The 17,962-nt window shown below is 39.4% G+C and overlaps 1 protein-coding gene across 6 annotated transcripts in view; it reads left to right on the top strand.

The window, feature by feature from the left end:
- The window catches only part of ROBO1 (roundabout guidance receptor 1), a 711,169-nt gene that overhangs the window by 597,647 nt on the left and 95,560 nt on the right, over positions 1–17,962 (top strand). For all 6 annotated transcript variants that reach the window (XM_032679893.1, XM_032679894.1, XM_032679895.1 and 3 more), the window contains one exon: positions 437–594. In XM_032679893.1, the coding sequence (XP_032535784.1) occupies positions 437–594 (158 nt within the window). The remainder of the gene's footprint in view (positions 1–436; positions 595–17,962) is intronic.

Below are 17,962 nucleotides of genomic sequence, written 5' to 3'. Positions count from 1 at the left end.
CCCCATCCAACCTGGCTTTGAACACTGCCACAGATGGGGCATCCACAGCCTCTCCGGGCAACTTGTTCCAGCACCTCACCACCTTCCCAGTAATGAGTTTCTTCCCAGTACTAAATCTGAACCTGCCCTCTTTCAGTTCAAAGCTATTTCCCCTTTTTCTATCACTATAAGCTTTTGTAAAAAGTCCCTCTCTAGCTTTCTTGTCACTTGGCTTGTATGTTGGAAGTTAAATAAGAGTTGCACATGGGTTTTCTGTGTAACTGTGTGCAAGTACCAGAGACCATCTGTAGATGCCAAATGATGTTCCTTAACTGATGTGTTCATTCATATAAAGTGCACTGACAACAGGCAGCATTAAAGGCCAAAACAAAACACTTTTCTGTACTGTTGGTATATTGTTGGGTAATTTTTTGCTTCGTTTTCTTTATTCTTTCAGTTCTACGGGATGACTTCAGACAAAATCCATCGGATGTAATGGTAGCTGTGGGTGAACCTGCAGTGATGGAATGTCAGCCCCCAAGAGGTCACCCAGAACCGACTATATCGTGGAAGAAAGATGGGACCCCTCTAGATGACAAAGATGAGAGAATTACAGTAAGTATAAAAAGTTCTGCAAACAACACAAAAATCAACCGATCTAAAATTACGAGGCTCTTGAGCATGTGGGCATCACGCTGTGCTGTACTTTAGAGGATGTGTTCTTTCCGTGCCTCACAGGCAAGGGCTAGTTTGCATTTAGCTTGGAATGTATCCTCTCATCTCATGCTACTTCATTGCAGGGTATGCATTTGTTTGTTAAAGAGGCCCATGCAAAACCTATGTTCTTCTCTTCCTCAGAGGGATTAGAAGCTTGTGGAAATGAAATTCATTATGTCCGTCACTGTCCTATAATTTTCTTACCTTTTATCCACCTACAAATTTCTGCAACCTATAATATCTGCCTTCTTTGGTTGGAAAGAGAAACAAGGAGTAGTCTCAGTGAGACCTTCTTTTGCAATTCCTTTGAAAATAATACATGCAGAAAAGTTGGGTGTTGCATGAGAAAGGCTGAAAAGGGGTTGAGGATATAGACACATTTCTTTACAGAGATGATGGCTTATCCTGCCATCTCCAATTAAGCTGTTTTCTAATTAGTGCTGTTGTCATACTCATTTGTATCTGTACTTGCTGAATGCAGTGCACGATTATTCAAGATAAAGCAGCATCTCAAGTCAGAAAACTATCCATTTTTTAGTGTTTGACATGTGAAACAATAAGCTAATGAACCTAAATGTCTTGCAGAAATGGCAGCAAAAAAGGGAGTTAAAAAACCATTTGTATGCTGCCAACGTGGTGATACAAAACATCTTCCCATATGGTGAGGAAATGTATCCTCTGAAAGCACACACATGTAGGATCCTGTTGGTACTGGAAGGTTTACAAGTGTAAAACAAGATCAGAGGCACATACCATTTATATGTCTCAATTATATACTGAAAGGAGGGAAATGTGTAATGGAAGTACACTTAAACCCCAGCGACCTGAGTAAAAAATTACCATTTTTGTTTGAGATTTAAATTTCCTGTTATTCCATTTGTTTTTTGCAAACAAGACAAAGCTCAGGCGTTCTGCAGTTGTGGCGTATGCATACATTTAAATTTTTAAGTACCCTACCAAACCTATACTGATTGCTGGCTATTAACTCAATTCTTCCAATCATACTTGCTAAGAACTCGCAATTTCCTTTTCAAATCTCCTTCCCACCGTGACAAGTCAATTGACCTGAGATAAAGAGAAGATTCCAGTACTACCTTCTTCTTTTTTTTTCCCCCAGGAAGTGCTTTCTAAACTTGCATTTTCTATTGCTATCATTTATTCTCTTGAAGGATTTTCAGGTGTTTCCTATTAAGTACATTTCTTTTGTTATACATGAAAACTGCTCTTCCAGCTGCTGGAACAAAGACATACCCACAACAAAAGTAACTATCACTGACTGGCAGTGCCACCTGTACTCTTAAAAACTGTTCTTAGGATGAAATAAAGCCCCTCAGTTTGCTTTTCTTTTCTGATGATCATATCAAGTACTCACCTACACATTATTCTTTTACCCTGACATCTGGTAGAGTTATGCTGTGTTACTAGTTTCTCCTCCTATTAAAAAAAGAAATGAAAAAGAGTTTTGATGCAGGTGCAGATATACACTTGTTTTATATACCCAAGTGAGTGTTTTCAGAGGTGTAAATTAGCAGTGCTGCCATAGCTCAGCTCAAGTGCATCCATTTATTTCATATTGTCTTAAGCAACACTATTAATATCATAGGTGCTTTCTTACACAGGTGAGAAACTGAAGCTACATTGTAATGCAGATTTGCATCCTCTTACAACTGGAGCAGGATCTTGCCAAGTGGATAAATATGCATTCAGATGTACCTCTTTACAGCTTTGCAGTAACCTTCTGTATTAGCTTGCTAGTGGCTGGGAGGGTACCGGAGATTGGGAGCTGGATTGGACGACTTGCTAAAGGGCAGATGGGGAAAAAAAATATTAATTTTGAAACCTGACTTGGAATTATTCCATTTCTGTTTGCTTATCTCCTTTAAGGCATTTCTATTTCAGTTTAGCAATAGGAACATAAAAGATTAAAAGGGTACAAAAGCTGAAATAAGGATGAATTGCTGGGGTTTAACTGACAGATTTAATTTTTTCTTTAAATCAACCTTTTGTTATTTTTTTCTCATTTTCTCATTTTTCTCATTTTCGTATTTAAAACATTTTCTCTGTATTTAAAACAAACACCTACATTCATTTGATGGTAAAATTTTAATTGACTGAGTGGCAGTAAATTTCTACAATACAATTTACAATTTTAAGCCATGAAATTACCAGATCGGGAAATGTGAAACTGTATGTGTTGGTGTTCAATACGAGTGTAATACCAGTGGGCCTTTAATCAATGAAAAAACTTGGATGGCTCCACTTCTAAAGCATCTCCAGTTGTTTTAATTCTTAAAGGCCTGTTGATCTTTGGCTCACTGCAGTTTTAAGAGTTCTCTGTCAAAGGCTGTTTGAAGCATTTCATATTAATGCTTTCCTTTCTAACAAGAGATTTAAAATAAACATTAAGATTGTACTTTTTTAAATAAGGAATGATGCTTGACATCTCTTTTTTGATTCATATATATACTTTCTTCAAAAAGATATGTCTATGAAGCGTAGACATCTTATTTTTAATATATGGAAGCTTTTTTCTCATCTGCAATAACACTTGACCTGTGAGTCAGCAGAACTGGACTTGACAGACTGAGTATTAAGGGGGCTAGAGAAACAGAGGTGGAAGCTTGGTTCCTGGTAGAGGGTTTAAAGCAAAATATGTGGATAAGTAGCAGATAAATAAGATACAAGTTAAGGCACGACTTCCTCGGGAATGCAATAAAAAGAAAATATTATTTTCTCCTGGGTAGGGTTAAGGAAATCAATATGTTTATATAGGTGAGATAATAAAAATCAAAGTAGTCTTTGCATGGTTTTGGTCCATTTGTAGGGCAAATAAATGTGCTTTGAGGAGAAATAAATGTTCATGTCTTTCAGGTTATAAACTAGTGAATGGAACAAATAAGAAGTGAGAGTTAGGGTATGGGCACAGCTATCTGAGATGGGGATTGTAGAAACAGGCCTTTTATTTAAGCACAGCTCTCCCAGTAGTGCTCAGTGTTAGCACAAGTGAGACTCAGTGTAGGCTCTTCAGTGCACACGTCTGCTCACTGCATCTGATGAAGAATTATCATCAAAAAGGTTTTTCTTCAGCTCTTGAATGTGTTGTCTGTAAACAGTTTTCTCAGTGCATTGGAGCTAAACATGATTTTTCTCATGTGTGCTCTTTACACCACAGTATGAAAGCATATGCTTGATGTGGCTAATCCCTCTCCATATATTACAAATGAAGCGGGAATGATAGTCTTGCCTGTGAAACAAATGCTTACCTTTCACTTAATTTATTGAATTGAAAAACAGTTATCATGAGGACAGAGCAGAACTAGTGTGATTTTGTGCTCATCTAGCTAATTTTTCTCCTGAGATTACTGTGGAATCAAGAACCCCTCCTGTAATATATACAGCTGAAAAAGAGTTCCTTATTGCAGTCCAGTGAATAGCTCTAATTTCTCACTGTGTGCAAGGTAAAGCTCAAATGTATTTTTTCAATTTCTGAAGTGATCTGTCTGCACTAGGAAAGGCTGTGTGATGCTCCTCTTGGAGCTGAGACGTGTTGGAGAAAGGAGATGCAAGGTTATGTCTGTGTGTGAGAGAGAAGGGAGCTCACCGGGGTGGGGAAATTCCTGGTTCTGTCTCCAACCCCTTGTGGTGTTTACACATTTGGCATCTGTGAAGTTTGTAGACCCACTTATTGCTCAGAGTGAGGATCTAGGCCAGGACTCCAGGCTTCTAGGTATCCTCACCAGGAACAGCTCTGCTCCCAGCCCCATCGGTCTAGCCATCGTTTTTGCATGGCAGCACAGTGTCATTAGGATGTAGCCACATGTGTCACCTTGGTGCCAAAAGCTGTGAGTTTGCGTTCCCTCGGGCTGAGGAGGAAGTGCAATCAGTGTAGTTTCTGCTGACTGCTGTAATCACTAGGTTTGGTCTGTCCAAATATATCATGCCTGGATACAGTCGTCGGGAGTGGCAGTGGCTGTGAGTACCATTAGCAATGACTTGCTCAGGCACTCACAGTAATCACAGTGAATATTGGTTGCTTGTAAGCCTGTGAATCCAGCGTGCCTTCATTCACTTCTCACCCATCTTCCTGTTGTACTCCAGAAACCTCCCACTACTTTTCAAATGGTGTTCCCACTGCCTTCCTCCCACACACCACTGTCATTAAACTTTGACCTCATTCCCCATCCGTTTCCTCCATCTCACCACGTGTGCTTGCATCCATCCAGCCTGTCTGGCTCTGTCATCTGATTAGTGGTATCTGCTCGTGTGGAGGTACCAATTTGGAGGCTTGGATAAGCAAACTCTCCTGCAGGATGCTGGGATGTAAAGGCATTCCTTGTCTGGCTCTGCTGTGGATGCAAATGGCTGGTGTGCCATGATTTGTGACGGCCGTGGCAGGGTCTGTCTGTGCTAGGCTTGCTCAGAGCCTCCCTCAAGGAGCTGCCTTACTGCTCTGTCTTCTTTGTGAATCCCAAATGCAATTACCTGTGTATAAGATGCTGACATCAGTAATCTAACCAAGATGGTGGGGGCTTTGAGCATATCTTTAGGCAAAAACTGGCAGTAATTACAGACTCTCAGGAGCGCGGAGCGTTCAAAGAGGATTTTGCAGATCTCCCATCTAGACAGGGCAACCTCTGTGTGCTTTTGGATCTGTCTCTCAATTTGTCTCGTATTTTAGCTGCAATGCCTGCATAATTGACTAAGCCTCAATAAAATCAGGATGCAGTCAGAGTGCCTGTAATTATCAATACTTTCCCAGGGGAGAATGCATAAGCTCCAGAGCAAACTGATGTTTGAGCCAGGTTTGGAGGTCAGAGTTTCACAGCTGCATCTGTTCCTGCCCCACGACGACTAGTAGCCCGTGCTTCAGAAAGCTGCCTAATTGTTCACATCAAGTCATAGTGTAGGTAGTAGAAAAAAAAAGCTAGACGTGAACATGAAATTTTAATAGGTAAAAATCTTTTACATATACATGAAAAAGGATGCTGGTACCTAAAGAAAAAGTCCTTTGTAATTGAATACAAAAAGCAACGCCTTTTCATTGAAACTCCAGTGCAGCACTGTGATTGCAATTTCCCCCTCTTTCGTATTAACTCTTATCTCTCATTTATCCTGAATCATCCTCATTTGATTTTTAAAAGAAAAAGCTTGAGAAACCATTTATCTTTCCTTGTTCAAGTTTCTTAGCTTTAAAGATCAAAGTTACAGGATGAATAATGCATACAGGTTTTATTCCTTTTGTGTGTGGCTGTCATGTGACATCAACAGTTTTGAATGACTTACACTCTTATTTTAGATAGGTTGTAACTTAAATTCTCAATTCCCATTTCGTTTCCCAGCCCTTAAATAGTATCACAAGTGCAAAGCATTTATTACATCTTACACAATGCTATTTTTACATGTGTGAGTGATGAAAATGTTTTTTAAAAAAATGTGGAAAAAAAAAGCCTCTGATCTTTTGCTGTGACAGGAAAACCTCCTAAATGTTACCATCCCGAGGAAGATGTTTTATTTATTTGCCCCAAATTTTTTGTTAATGAATTGTCAAAGAGAACTACATTCATTCTTCTTGGTGGAGACCAGTCATAGCCTCACTGTGAGTTGGCAAGTTTAAAACTACATAGGTGATCCCCATGTGACCTCGACCATGAGAAGAAAGAAAAAAGAAATGTAAGATACTACTGTGACTGTGAGTTAGAAAGGAAGAGAAAGGGTTGTTTCTATTGGAGGGAACAGTGGAAAAAGCAGAAACTAATTGCCTGTTTAGGATAGGGGTCTTTCTTTCCACAGTTAAATTGCAGTGGGAAAAATTGCAATGGGGAGGTGAATCAAGAGAAGGAAAACAAAAACTGATTGAATTTGTTGGTGTGTGCTGTGCGGAGTGACAGTCTTAACCCATTACAACAGCAATGCTCCTGACAGAAACCATACTGTTATGGTGCCACTCCAAATTAATTCAAGATGTTTATCCATATTTCTTTCTTCTTCATTTCTCTTTTCTGGCCTCCTCTCTTTTTCATTTATTTAGTGGTCGTTAATCTCTAAAATTCTTAATTTCCCAAAGTTATGTATTTTAGATACACAGCAAAAGAATGCATATTCCTGAAGATGTAATTCTAATGGTAACATTGTCTGTCCTATGGAGAGCTGCATGAAGGATCATGGCCTGAGTGCACAGCACACGAAGCAATGGGGGTGAGGGGAAGGTGGGGAGCAAGGACTTACAGTTCAGGGTTTTATTTCATTTTAATTGTTTTTCTTTTTTGGGGCAGATTAAAGGGCAAGCAGCAATTTCCTATATGCCCCTGGAGGGTTAGAAGGAGAAGTGTATTTTTATTTCTGATTCTCAATATGTATTTGCTGCCCCCCCAGCAATTTCCTTTCTTCTGAGTCCTTTTTCTTTATTCTGTCTCTTTTTCTCACTCCCTGGGAGGGTTGGCTTCCCACTTCACCTCTCTTTTTCCTTCATCTCCTGATCCCTACAATACTGTCTTCCTTGAGGATCAAGAGTAGTTTTTGTTAATGTTTTATATTTCTTCTGTTATTAATATTGTTTCCCCTGGTGACACAGCTGGAGCTGCTGTGAGTTAACTTGGCACCCCAAGGGGGAAAAAATGCTAAAGATTGTGAAAAATAATTTGGAACCACACAGCTGTCCCAGAGGATAGTGAGAATGGCTCTAAATCTTGCTGTTTCTCCCCCTTAGTTTTTCCAAAATGTGACATTGTTTTTCTGTGTTCACACTTAAAGCTCTGTTTCAGGGTCCCTGTTGCTCCTGCTGAAATCTCTCTGTTCTCCGGATTCCACAAATCTTTGTGTCTTCTGGATCATTTCTCCCTTGTTTTCTATCCTGATCTTGGCATGTACTTGTACTGTCCTCTGCCTTATCATCAGGACACCTTTCCCATCTCTCTCCTCAGTTCTGACTGCATGCCTGCCTCTTGCCCTGCCATGTCTAAACCAGTCAAGTTTCCATCTGCACAAGCACTCTGTTAAGACAAAGATTGCTCAGGGTATCTTCTGCTACACTGCTCCTTCCCTTTTTTTTAATTATCATAGGCTTATCCACGCTCTTTTCGTTGGTACATTAATCTTTCATTGGCATTTGTTGCATTATTTTGTACATTGTTTGTGGGGTTTTTGGCTGAGCCATGAAAAACATTACCTTCTCCTACAGAGGACCATGCTCATCTTGGAAGGCTGTAAAAAATCTAATAGTCTGGGCTAACATAAAGAGGAGAAAATATCAGACAGACTTTTATTTTTTTATTCATTTTCCTCTTTCGCTTCTTCCATCCTGCTTGGAGCCTTACCATACTCACTTCATTTTTCAGGCTTAGCTCTTTGAAACAAAACTTCTCATCTCCAGCACATCCACGAGCAGCTTCCAACCCTGACCACAACCGTTTAATAACGAGAGCTTGCATTTCTACGAGCAGGCACCGAAGTAAATGTGGGTTGAAAATCCTAACCTATTACAAGATTCTCCCCTCGCAGCTTTTATTTCGGGTTTGCCATTCTAAAGAGCACAGCTCTCCAGACTTTGTCAGGCAGATGTGAGCTCGTTCAGCTCGCTCTTTGAGCCGACCAGAAGCCATATGGCAGCGGTTAATGTGGCGCCGAGCCTGAGCTAATAAGCCCTGCTGAGAGACAGGCTCGGTCGCTCCAGCACGGCACGGGGCTAATGTGGCCACACAGCTTCTGCTGCACTGAGGGCGAGGGCAAAATGAGCCTTGCCTTGGCTTGGAGGCTCCACGTGCCAAACCAAATGGCTTGAAAATGCCCGTGTGGACATTCCCTTAGAATCAGCTGGGTTGGAAGGGACCACCGAGATCATCAAGTCCAACCCTTGATCCAACACCTCTGTGGTTACCAGACCATGGCACTAAGTGCCACGTCCAGTCTCATCTTAAAAACCTCCAGGGACAGAGAATCCACCACTTTCCTGGGCAGCCCATTCCAACACCTAATTACCCTCTCTGTAAAGAATTTCTTCCTAATATCTAACCTAAACCTCCCCTGGCACAGCTTGAGACCATGCCCTCTTGTCTTACTACTGGGAGAAGAGACCAACCCCCACCTGGCTACAACCTCCTTTCAGGGAGTTGTAGAGAGTGATGAGGTCTCCCCTGAGCCTTCTCTTCTCCAGGCTGAACAACCCCAGCTCCCTCAGTCTCTCCTCACAGGACTTGTGCTCCAGGCCCTTCACCAACCTTGTTGCTCTTCTCTAGACCTGCTCCAGCACCTCAACGTCCTTCCTGAACTGAGGGGCCCAGAACTGGACACAGTACTCCAGGTGTGGCCTCACCAGCGCTGAGTACAGGGGAAGAATCACTTCCCTGGACCTGCTGGCCACGCTGTTCCTGATCCAGACCAGGATGCCATTGGCCTTCTTGGCCACCTGGGCACACTGCTGGCTCATGTTCAGCTTCCTGTCAATCCAAACTCCCAGGTTCCTCTCTGCCTGGCTACTCTCAGCCACTCTGTCCCCAGTCTGTAGCGCTGCAGGGGGTTGTTGTGGCCAAAGTGGAGGACCCTTCTCCGTAGCTCAGCTGTCCCGAGTACTTGGTGGGCAAGATGCTTTCTCCGTCGGCGTGATGTTTGCTGCAAGAACATGGCAAGGAAAAAGCCTGTTAGTCTGAAGTATTTGGGTCATATTTAATGCCCAACATTGTTCTAGTTGGTTTAAATGTCTCATTATTAACCCTGAACCTTCTGTGCGAGTTTTCTGGGTAGGGTAAAATGTGCATTGGTTCATACTTGTTGTGATATGTCTTCTCAACAATCATCTCCAAAGGATAACATTGCTCTGTGGAATTAGGGGAAAGGGAAAGAGCATTGTAACACAGGGTAAAAGGGTGGCCCAGTGTCAAACATCTGTGGACTGAGGAGAACACCAGAGTCTGTGGGCTTGTGCTGGCTATCACAGAGACTAGATTTTGCATTTAAGACCAAGCTGACCTCCTGTGTTCCCAAGAACATACCTGGTAGTAGTGCAGTCTACTGTGTGAGGTTATCAGATTTATTGACTTTGTTCACAGTAACTGAAAGGGCTGGAATTAAAACTCATCATAATTCAGCATTAGATTGAATTAGATTAAAAGGCTCCCTGTGGTCATTAAACTGCTGGCTTTTTAAACCAGGTTATTGCTGATCATATTTGACCCTACAGACAACAGTATCTGTTCCTTCTAGTTTCTCTCACAACTTTCAAAAATGTTCTTTTGCATCAGTGATACCCTTTGCTTCAGCTGTTTTTGTCTTCTCACCACTTAAAAAGTTTGGCATGAGACATGCATAACTATGGTTTCTCACTATTGTTCCACCCAGCAGTTGTGAAAAGTACTTTAATGTGAAATAAGTATGTATTTTTCTACAGTCAGCTTTATTTTACACCGATTTCTACTTTCAATTATAAAAGTAAAGTGAAGAAGAATGGAGTTCTTTTGCAGATACTCTGTGGACTTTCTGGAATTTGAAAACTCCTCATTGAGTCAAAATTCATCATGGATTTCTTTTGTCCCTAGTCATGAACTGATGACCTAGATAGTAAAAGAAAATAAATGCCTGCAGCAAATAGAGTATGTGTTAGATATCTGAGTTTTGAGACATCTACAGGCCTAGACATTAGACTATCAGGATTTTCTTGTTAAAACAGCTTATTGAGAGTTTTGAACCTCTGGGACCATCTGAAATTATAGAAATGGTATCTGGGAAGCTTTTCCTTAAAACATAATAAAAAGCCAGGTGGTTGGTATCTCAGACTAGGTTACTTGAGCTATCCAGGGCGTGTAGGACTTTTATGATTTGGATGGTTAGGAGCAAAGGTGATTTATTATGCTGAGAAAGTAAATTCTTTGTTTTGTTTGGCTGACAGTCTCGTTGTTGGGGTTTTTTTGGATGGGCAAGAGAGATGAAAAAAGGATGTGGGAGGGAAATTATTTCTTCATTCATTTTATTCTCCTAATGAAAAAGAAACATTTTTGTTTGGTTAGTTTTTTTAAGCAGTCAGGAAAGGAGCCTTTGCTTATATTACAGACAATAAAGATGGAGATTGGGTTTAGAAAGTTAATTCTTCTCTTCCCCTCCCTTCATCAGCTGCAGGGAAATCTTACATATAGAGTGTGGACATCCTCCTCTAAGTTAAAAATCCATTTCTGGAAACACTGTTCTCCCCACTCCCTTAGGGACTGCTGTGCTGTATCCCTTCTCTGATTCCTCTGCATGACCAAAAACAATGACGAGCAAAGCAATATTGGAAACATCAGGCTTTCAGAGGCTTTTATGAATCTGTTACACCAGACATTAGGACTCACACAGGGAAGAGTGCAACCTGTGTACAGGCAGAAAACAGGTTTAGAGTAGAGTTCAGTCATGGGAGTTAGGATCCCTACAGGTCAAATGTGCAAAAAAGCAGCACGAATCCTCTGCGTTCTAAGGTTTTTTCATGCAGGCTCCTGGACCTGCGAACAGTTAACTTTATTTTTACTGTATTTATGTTTACTTTATAGTCATACAGAGAGATATTTCTATTAGTAAAGCATGAAAGGCCTTTGAATACACAAATATCCTACAGAAATCAAAGTATTATTTGTGGCAGGTCTGTACAGTGAAGCGGAGCAACCCAGCTCCTCACTGTTTTCAGTTTTCCCAACACTGAAACACTCTCCATCTGGGGGGATGGGAGAGGGGCTGGGGGGTGGAGAGAAGTACATTTTTGTTCTTGAAAATCTCTAGTGGACCTTATAAATTTGATTGTACTTGGCATTTTTGATATTCCTAGTCGCTTGCACACCACAGCAGCCACATGTTGTCACTTAAAATCTAAATATCGGATAACTGCTAACTGAGACTTTATTGTGTATCATGCTTATTTTAGGAATTACTTTTGTAAAGTAAAAATGACACTAACTCTAAAAACATGTTTAATAAAACCTCAACAATCTGTGTGCTGAGTTTGCACATATTATGTTCTCATAATCAAAAGAAAAATGTAGAATAAAAATAGTAGAGAAGAACAGTGCCCGGTTTTGGAGCCTTGAACAGATGTAAGTGATTAGAGCTTCTTGTTTGGTTTGCTTTGATTTTTTGGTCTACTTTTTGGAAGTTCTGTCAACTTCACTTTTGCTTATTTCACTTTGTTTGGATAGTTTTGCCTTACTGAGTTTCCTGTGATGCTTCTGGATATATGAAAAGTCTAGTCCAAATCACAGCACTTCAAAAATAATAGTTTTTCAGTTCTTGGGTTTCGTCAACCCAACAGAGTACTTCTCTCTCTCCAGGTAATAATATACTCACAATTACTTGCTGCCAAGTTTAGATATTCACCACGTGCAGTAGTGTGGGACTAGCACACACATTGTAGGGTGTTATTCCAGACTCCTGTGTAATATTATGCAGGACTAAGTCTGCCTTCTTATGGTTGTCCTCTTTAAAAATGAAAGAAAATAATGTAAAATAATGAAAAAAATGTAAAATAATTCTTGCTAATATTCATGCTACACTGAGCAATTAATTGATTTTTTTTTTCCTCCTGAAAAATCGTTGTCTAACAAGAATCTATTTGGCAAGTGGTCATATAAAGATCGTTCTTTTATTTAACATGGAAGTGTGGGTGGTTAGTTATACTTGGATCTGTTTATACTCATATTATTTTTTCTAACTCAGCAGCTTTGCTTTTGCCTCTGTCTGCTGCTGTTGTCAGTTGTCTGCTTGCCCCTGTGAGGCCTCCTGGTTCTGGCTGCATGGGGAAGAGTAAATTACACAGAGATAGAGGGGGGAAAGTGAATCACTTTAAGAGTGAATAAAACCCACTAATTTTGCAGGGAAAATAATGCTGTTAAAAAAAGTAAAACGCTTTCCTGATGTATGTCTTGGAATATTTCTAGTGCCACATGGAATTAATTGAATTTTGAAACTAGCCATGGAGATGTGTATGCTTAAGTAACTTTGCCTTCCCTCACAAAATGTGAAGTTTGGTTCCTTGAACAAGGTGAGGATAGATCTTTAAGGTTTTGGGGGGTTTGCATCATTGTTTTTCAAAGTGTCTATGCCATTCAGAATGTCTAGTTGTTGAAAGATGTTGACATGATGGCTTGGGCTTCTCTCCTCCATGCCGCACATTTCAAACTGCAGATCTTGCTCTCAAGATCTGAATATATGAAGTCTTAGGACTTCTTTGAACTCTGGTGCCCAGTTTGAGCGTTTGTCTTGGAGTAAGACCTGATGCAAATCAAATAGGAAAAAAATTGCTTGTTCAGGGTAAAGTGTTACCACAGAAGCTGCAGGTACCTGATTGAAGCAATTTCTTAGTGCCTAGTAGGTATTCCAGAAATGAGCAGTTCTGCTCTCTGGCAGACCTGTACACTGCATAGAATTAAAGATCTGGTTTTACCATAAGGCTATACAGTCATTGCAACATGACTTCTAGCAGTGTACTGCAAGAACATTTTCCTACAGAGAAAATTATTGTGCAGTAAAGGAAAGATTGCCTTGAGGTAGAAAGTCTGCAAGCTAAGCAAAGCAGATTGCTGGGCTGCTGCAATCTTCGTGTGGCATTTTGGGCAAGCCTTGAAGTTGTTCAGTTCTTCTTATTCAGCATTTCACGAGTTGTGGGACTGAATTCATACATGTAAAGCAGCCTGACACTATTGCAACAAAGCTGTGTTATGCCACTTAACCAAAGTGCAAAGTGTTATTACATCCTAAATCATAAAAAGGCTCTTTTTTTTGGCAGACAAAACAGTAGAGTCATATCTCTACTTTCATATTCAGGCCACATTCCAGTCTAGGTGCTTATGATGGTATAATACCTGCAGGATCTAGCCCAGCTACAAATACTCAGAGATTTTCTGTGATTTTACTGAAAACCTCTATTTATCATTCAAGTTATATGCTGAAGCGTTAAAGTGGTTTTAAGATTATTGTCCCTTGTATTCAAGGATCTCAAAGGTTTTTAATAAACTAGGAATGTTTATATAGTAGGTACTTTGCATGGCTATAATCCTGGGAAGTTTTCATTCACAATGACTATGGTTAATGTGTTTCACCAAAGTACACTTTGCACACATCCTGAACTCTCAGTGTGAAGTTCTGGCATTACTGAAATCACTGTAAGTATTATCACTGTCTTTCCTGAGACTGATGTTTCACCCTCTCCAAGAAAGTATATAGTGTAATTATAGCAAGAGAGAAGCCTCTTTTTGATGTGCTTTTTGTTGCTGGTTGTTACTGCTTCACTTCTTGTTTTTATTGGCTTATTTGTCATTAAGGTGACTTTCTGCTAAGAAAATTCACGTGTTATCTGTCTTGCCAGTATCTTTTGCATTGTCATTCTCAAATATTAGAAACTATGCAACTGGAGGTGACAGCTGTTACTCTTCTTTTGTCATCTAAAATTGAACGCTTTGGTGGTGTAAGAGGTCGTCTGTTGTATCTGTTATTCTTGAGGTTAATAAATGTAGGTGGTTGTAACAGGTTTTTCAGTAGGAGGAGAAACCTTAACTTTAACAATCCGAACATTTTAAGTAGGACATGGGCAGATAACTTTAAAAATTTGCAAAATCAAGAGCAGCTGGAGCAACCAGAATAAATCAACCTGTCAGCCTGCTTTGCTAGTTATTGCCAATTCAAAAAGAGAAGGTGATATTTGAAAATGTTCACTTGTAGGATTTCAGCTGTAGTGAAGCATGTTCTCCCTACTTTAGCCATCTTAAGAAAGGCCATTTCTTCCACTGCTATGAATAAACAGTTCAAGAAAAAGGCAGTTCTTCGTCTTTGTAACATATACATTTCTTAGACTGCAGTGTCAGTTTTACTGTGCTGCTCTGTCAATGGGTCTCAAATTCACCTTGAAGGATCACCCCCAGGGATGCCAGCTGAACCTTTGACCCTTCTTTTCTGACTGTCACCAAGGTTAACACATCATTACAGCTTGTGATGTCTGGAATACCTGTGCTTTTGGAGCCTTTATCAACCTACACTGTTTCATACAACTAAAACGGAAGTCTGTCTCTCGTTGCTTTTTCATAGGAAAATATTTATTGATTTTTGAGAATGAGTTGTATTCCTTCCTAATTTTGCATTAAAATAGATGTGAAATTTTAAAACTTACAAATTTATCTCTGTTTTTCCTAAATAACTAAAACAGCAACTATTGGCTATAGACAAAAGATGAGGAAGTATTTTCTATTAAAATTTGAAAATTGACAGATTCATGCCTGAACTGTTGCTTGCAGTACTACACTGCTACACGGTGCAAAAAAAATCATGGTGAGAGACAAAAGGATAACATTAAGTATTGGTTTTGTGGAATAAGTTCTAGCTACTGAGAGGTTAAGGGCCCTTTGCTAATTTGGAATTTTCTTACCGAGGTACCATGTTGGATAATTAACTGGTTATAATTAAAATGGAGTTTGGTTTGCTAACCTGAAAAATGGTATTTGCAAATACTTTTCTTGTCTGTGGCACTGATATGTAGCCAAGGGAATTCTTCTATAAGAGAAGCCCATTGACACAGATTTTCCACATATGTATTACAATATTAAAGGTTGGACTTGGTGGTCTTAACAATTCTATGATTCTAGATGTACTCTTAGTAGAGTTCTTTATTTTTTTCCAAGATGGTCCTCTGGTAAAACATGTAGGCCATTTGGCTGGCCAGACCTGCTTCTGGGTGCTGTTAATGGCCATCAGTTTTGTGTTCATGAAATAATGAAACCAACAGACATCAAAATCCATTAATTCTAGCTCCTGTATTGTTTCAAAGGACTTCCACGTTGCTGAATTGACACCACTAATGTTGAAAAGTCTTATAAGGTAAAGATGAGCTCTTTATTCTGGTACAGTGGAGAATACCAGTGGAATTTTTGTTTCTGCTGATAGAGGTTACTTTTAATCCCAAGCCGCCCACAGTCTAGTAGTTTTTACTTTTGTATTCGCTCCTTCTTACCTGTTACAAAATGCAGTCTTTAAAATAAGTCTGCAAACCTTACACCTAGGTACCTATCTGCAGGATTCAAATGATATGCAAATTCATTGTGTCTACGTTCAGCTGAGGGAGCTGAGATGATACTGGGACAAGGGTTGTATCGTTTTTTGTCGTCTCTATAAACACTTTGAATAGTCTTTTAGGTAGCAAGCCTTAAATCACTCCTTTCAGTTAGATTTATCTTTTAGGTAACAAGTCTTAAATCACTCCTTTCAATTAGATTTATGTCATTTTCCTTCTCTTAGGCTTGTCTGGAAACTTTTAATAGCATAACAATTAGGCTAACTCGAGTTAGGTGTGATCCAGTGGTTTTTCCCTGTGTAACTGTTTGAAGAGTAGTTGACAGTGCCACAAAAGAAGTTCCTGAAAAGGAAAAATATTGTTTATTTTTAACCACATGATTGTACAGAAAAAGAAACACTTCAAGCCTCTCTAATATCTATGTGCCTATCTGACTCATTTAGCATATGAAATTTCTTTCCAATGGAATTCCATATGTATACCTTCTTTCTTCCAAATCCCCACTTAATGAGCTTCTGGTCTTTTGCTCCTCAAGGAAGTGTGTGTCTCATTAAATCCCTCTTCCTGCTTTGGTTTTTGCCTCCTCTTATGTCTCAGGAACAGAGTTGCTGTTTGGGCTACAAGTATGTTGAAAAGTTACCATTAAGATCATAAACTAATACCTTTGTGGTAAATTTCCAGGCGATTCTGCTATGGAATCAATTTGCTGTGTGAGCAGAATGAGCCTAGATCAAAATCTAACACATTATTAAAGGCAACTTTAAATACAGCAAAGATGATATTTTAATATTCAATGCATCAAAAGGCTTGCATGTCAGCTTGTTCTTTGCAGGCATGTTTGAAACCATTAGTAGTCATATCAATAATACAGCATATATGCTTCAGTTCTTACAGGTCTTGAACAAAATTTTGAATCTAATAGGATCTTCCAGAACTTCATATTCAGATATTTAAGAATATTAAAGTATTTTTCTGAAATATAGTAGAAATATTCATGTTATATTCTACCAAACATTTCTTGCCAAATCTGGAAAATCTGGAAAAACATATAGTATTTCATTGCAATCCACTGAAAGTGAATCTCATCAAAGGACACAACTAGTTAAGATTTTATGGCACTTTGGTCAAATCTGGAACTATTTGAAAGGCAGAGAGAATCATCAGAACATTATTTTTCCCTCCTCTTTATCAAATATTCACTGAAATTATTACTTTTCTGGTCATGACTGACTTTCATTTTCACTGACTTTTTTTTTTCAAAAGTCAACAGTATGGCTGTCTTAGAAAAACTCTGTATGAAACACTATTAGAGACTATAGTCCCTAATAGTACAGTGCAAAGTACAATGCACACCTCATGAAGTCTTAGGTTAGCTGAATATTTCTTTTTTAATTTATCATACTGAAGGAGTTTTAGAACTTTTCCCCTTTATTTTCAGAGTTTGAAAACCACATTGAGTGTCTTCCACTAAAAATGAATTTTCAAGCGTAGCAAGTATCAATTATTTAGCTTTTCTGGACATAAGTGAAAACAGTGGATCTACGTCCTCTAAGGTGAACAAGGGTGATCTTTATTGGTAACAACGTTTTCTGTCAAGTTATACCTTGGTGCATATGTCAGGGTAATGATGTGACCTACTGTAATTTGTTTACATATTGCAGTAGTGGTTGATCCTGTTAATGTTTGTGTTGGAAAAGGAGACAAGAAGATTCAGGAAGCTTATTGATAACGTCTTTGGTTTGCATAAATGCTATCAACATGGTCCTTTAAATGCTGACTTCCATGCCTGTCCAATTTTCCCTGGCATTCTTTAGTGTGTTTTTGCATCCTTTTCCTTACAACACAGAGTCTAAAATATTTTTCCTATAAATATTTGTACATATTTGGGGCAGAGTGTCTCAGGAGTGGTGAGTTCAGACCTTGATGAGGCTTCAGCAGGTGGAAGCTCTTACATGTCCCATTTGTAAATGATCTCTGATGGGTCAGGATGGCACTTGGTGTATCCTGACAGGCTGTGGGCTGCAGGCAGCACCTTTGGTCAGCATTCGAGACCAGGTTTGGAAGTTGGAATTGCAAACTCAACTACCTGGATGTGTCAGTATGTCCATCTGATAGGCAGAAGTGCTGACTATCACACAGCTTCCCCAGCAGCAAAGGACTCCTAAATTTTGCCATCTGCTTTTGAAAAATTTGACCAGAATGTTACATAGATGAGCCTTTTAAATGCAAAAGTATAACCTTTTTTTATGTTTGTCA

This window comes from Chiroxiphia lanceolata, chromosome 2 (genome assembly GCF_009829145.1).
Source record: "Chiroxiphia lanceolata isolate bChiLan1 chromosome 2, bChiLan1.pri, whole genome shotgun sequence".
NCBI classification, from domain to species: domain Eukaryota; kingdom Metazoa; phylum Chordata; class Aves; order Passeriformes; family Pipridae; genus Chiroxiphia; species Chiroxiphia lanceolata.
Note: the sequence above shows the minus strand (reverse complement) of the source record. Positions and strands in the feature narration are given on the sequence as shown.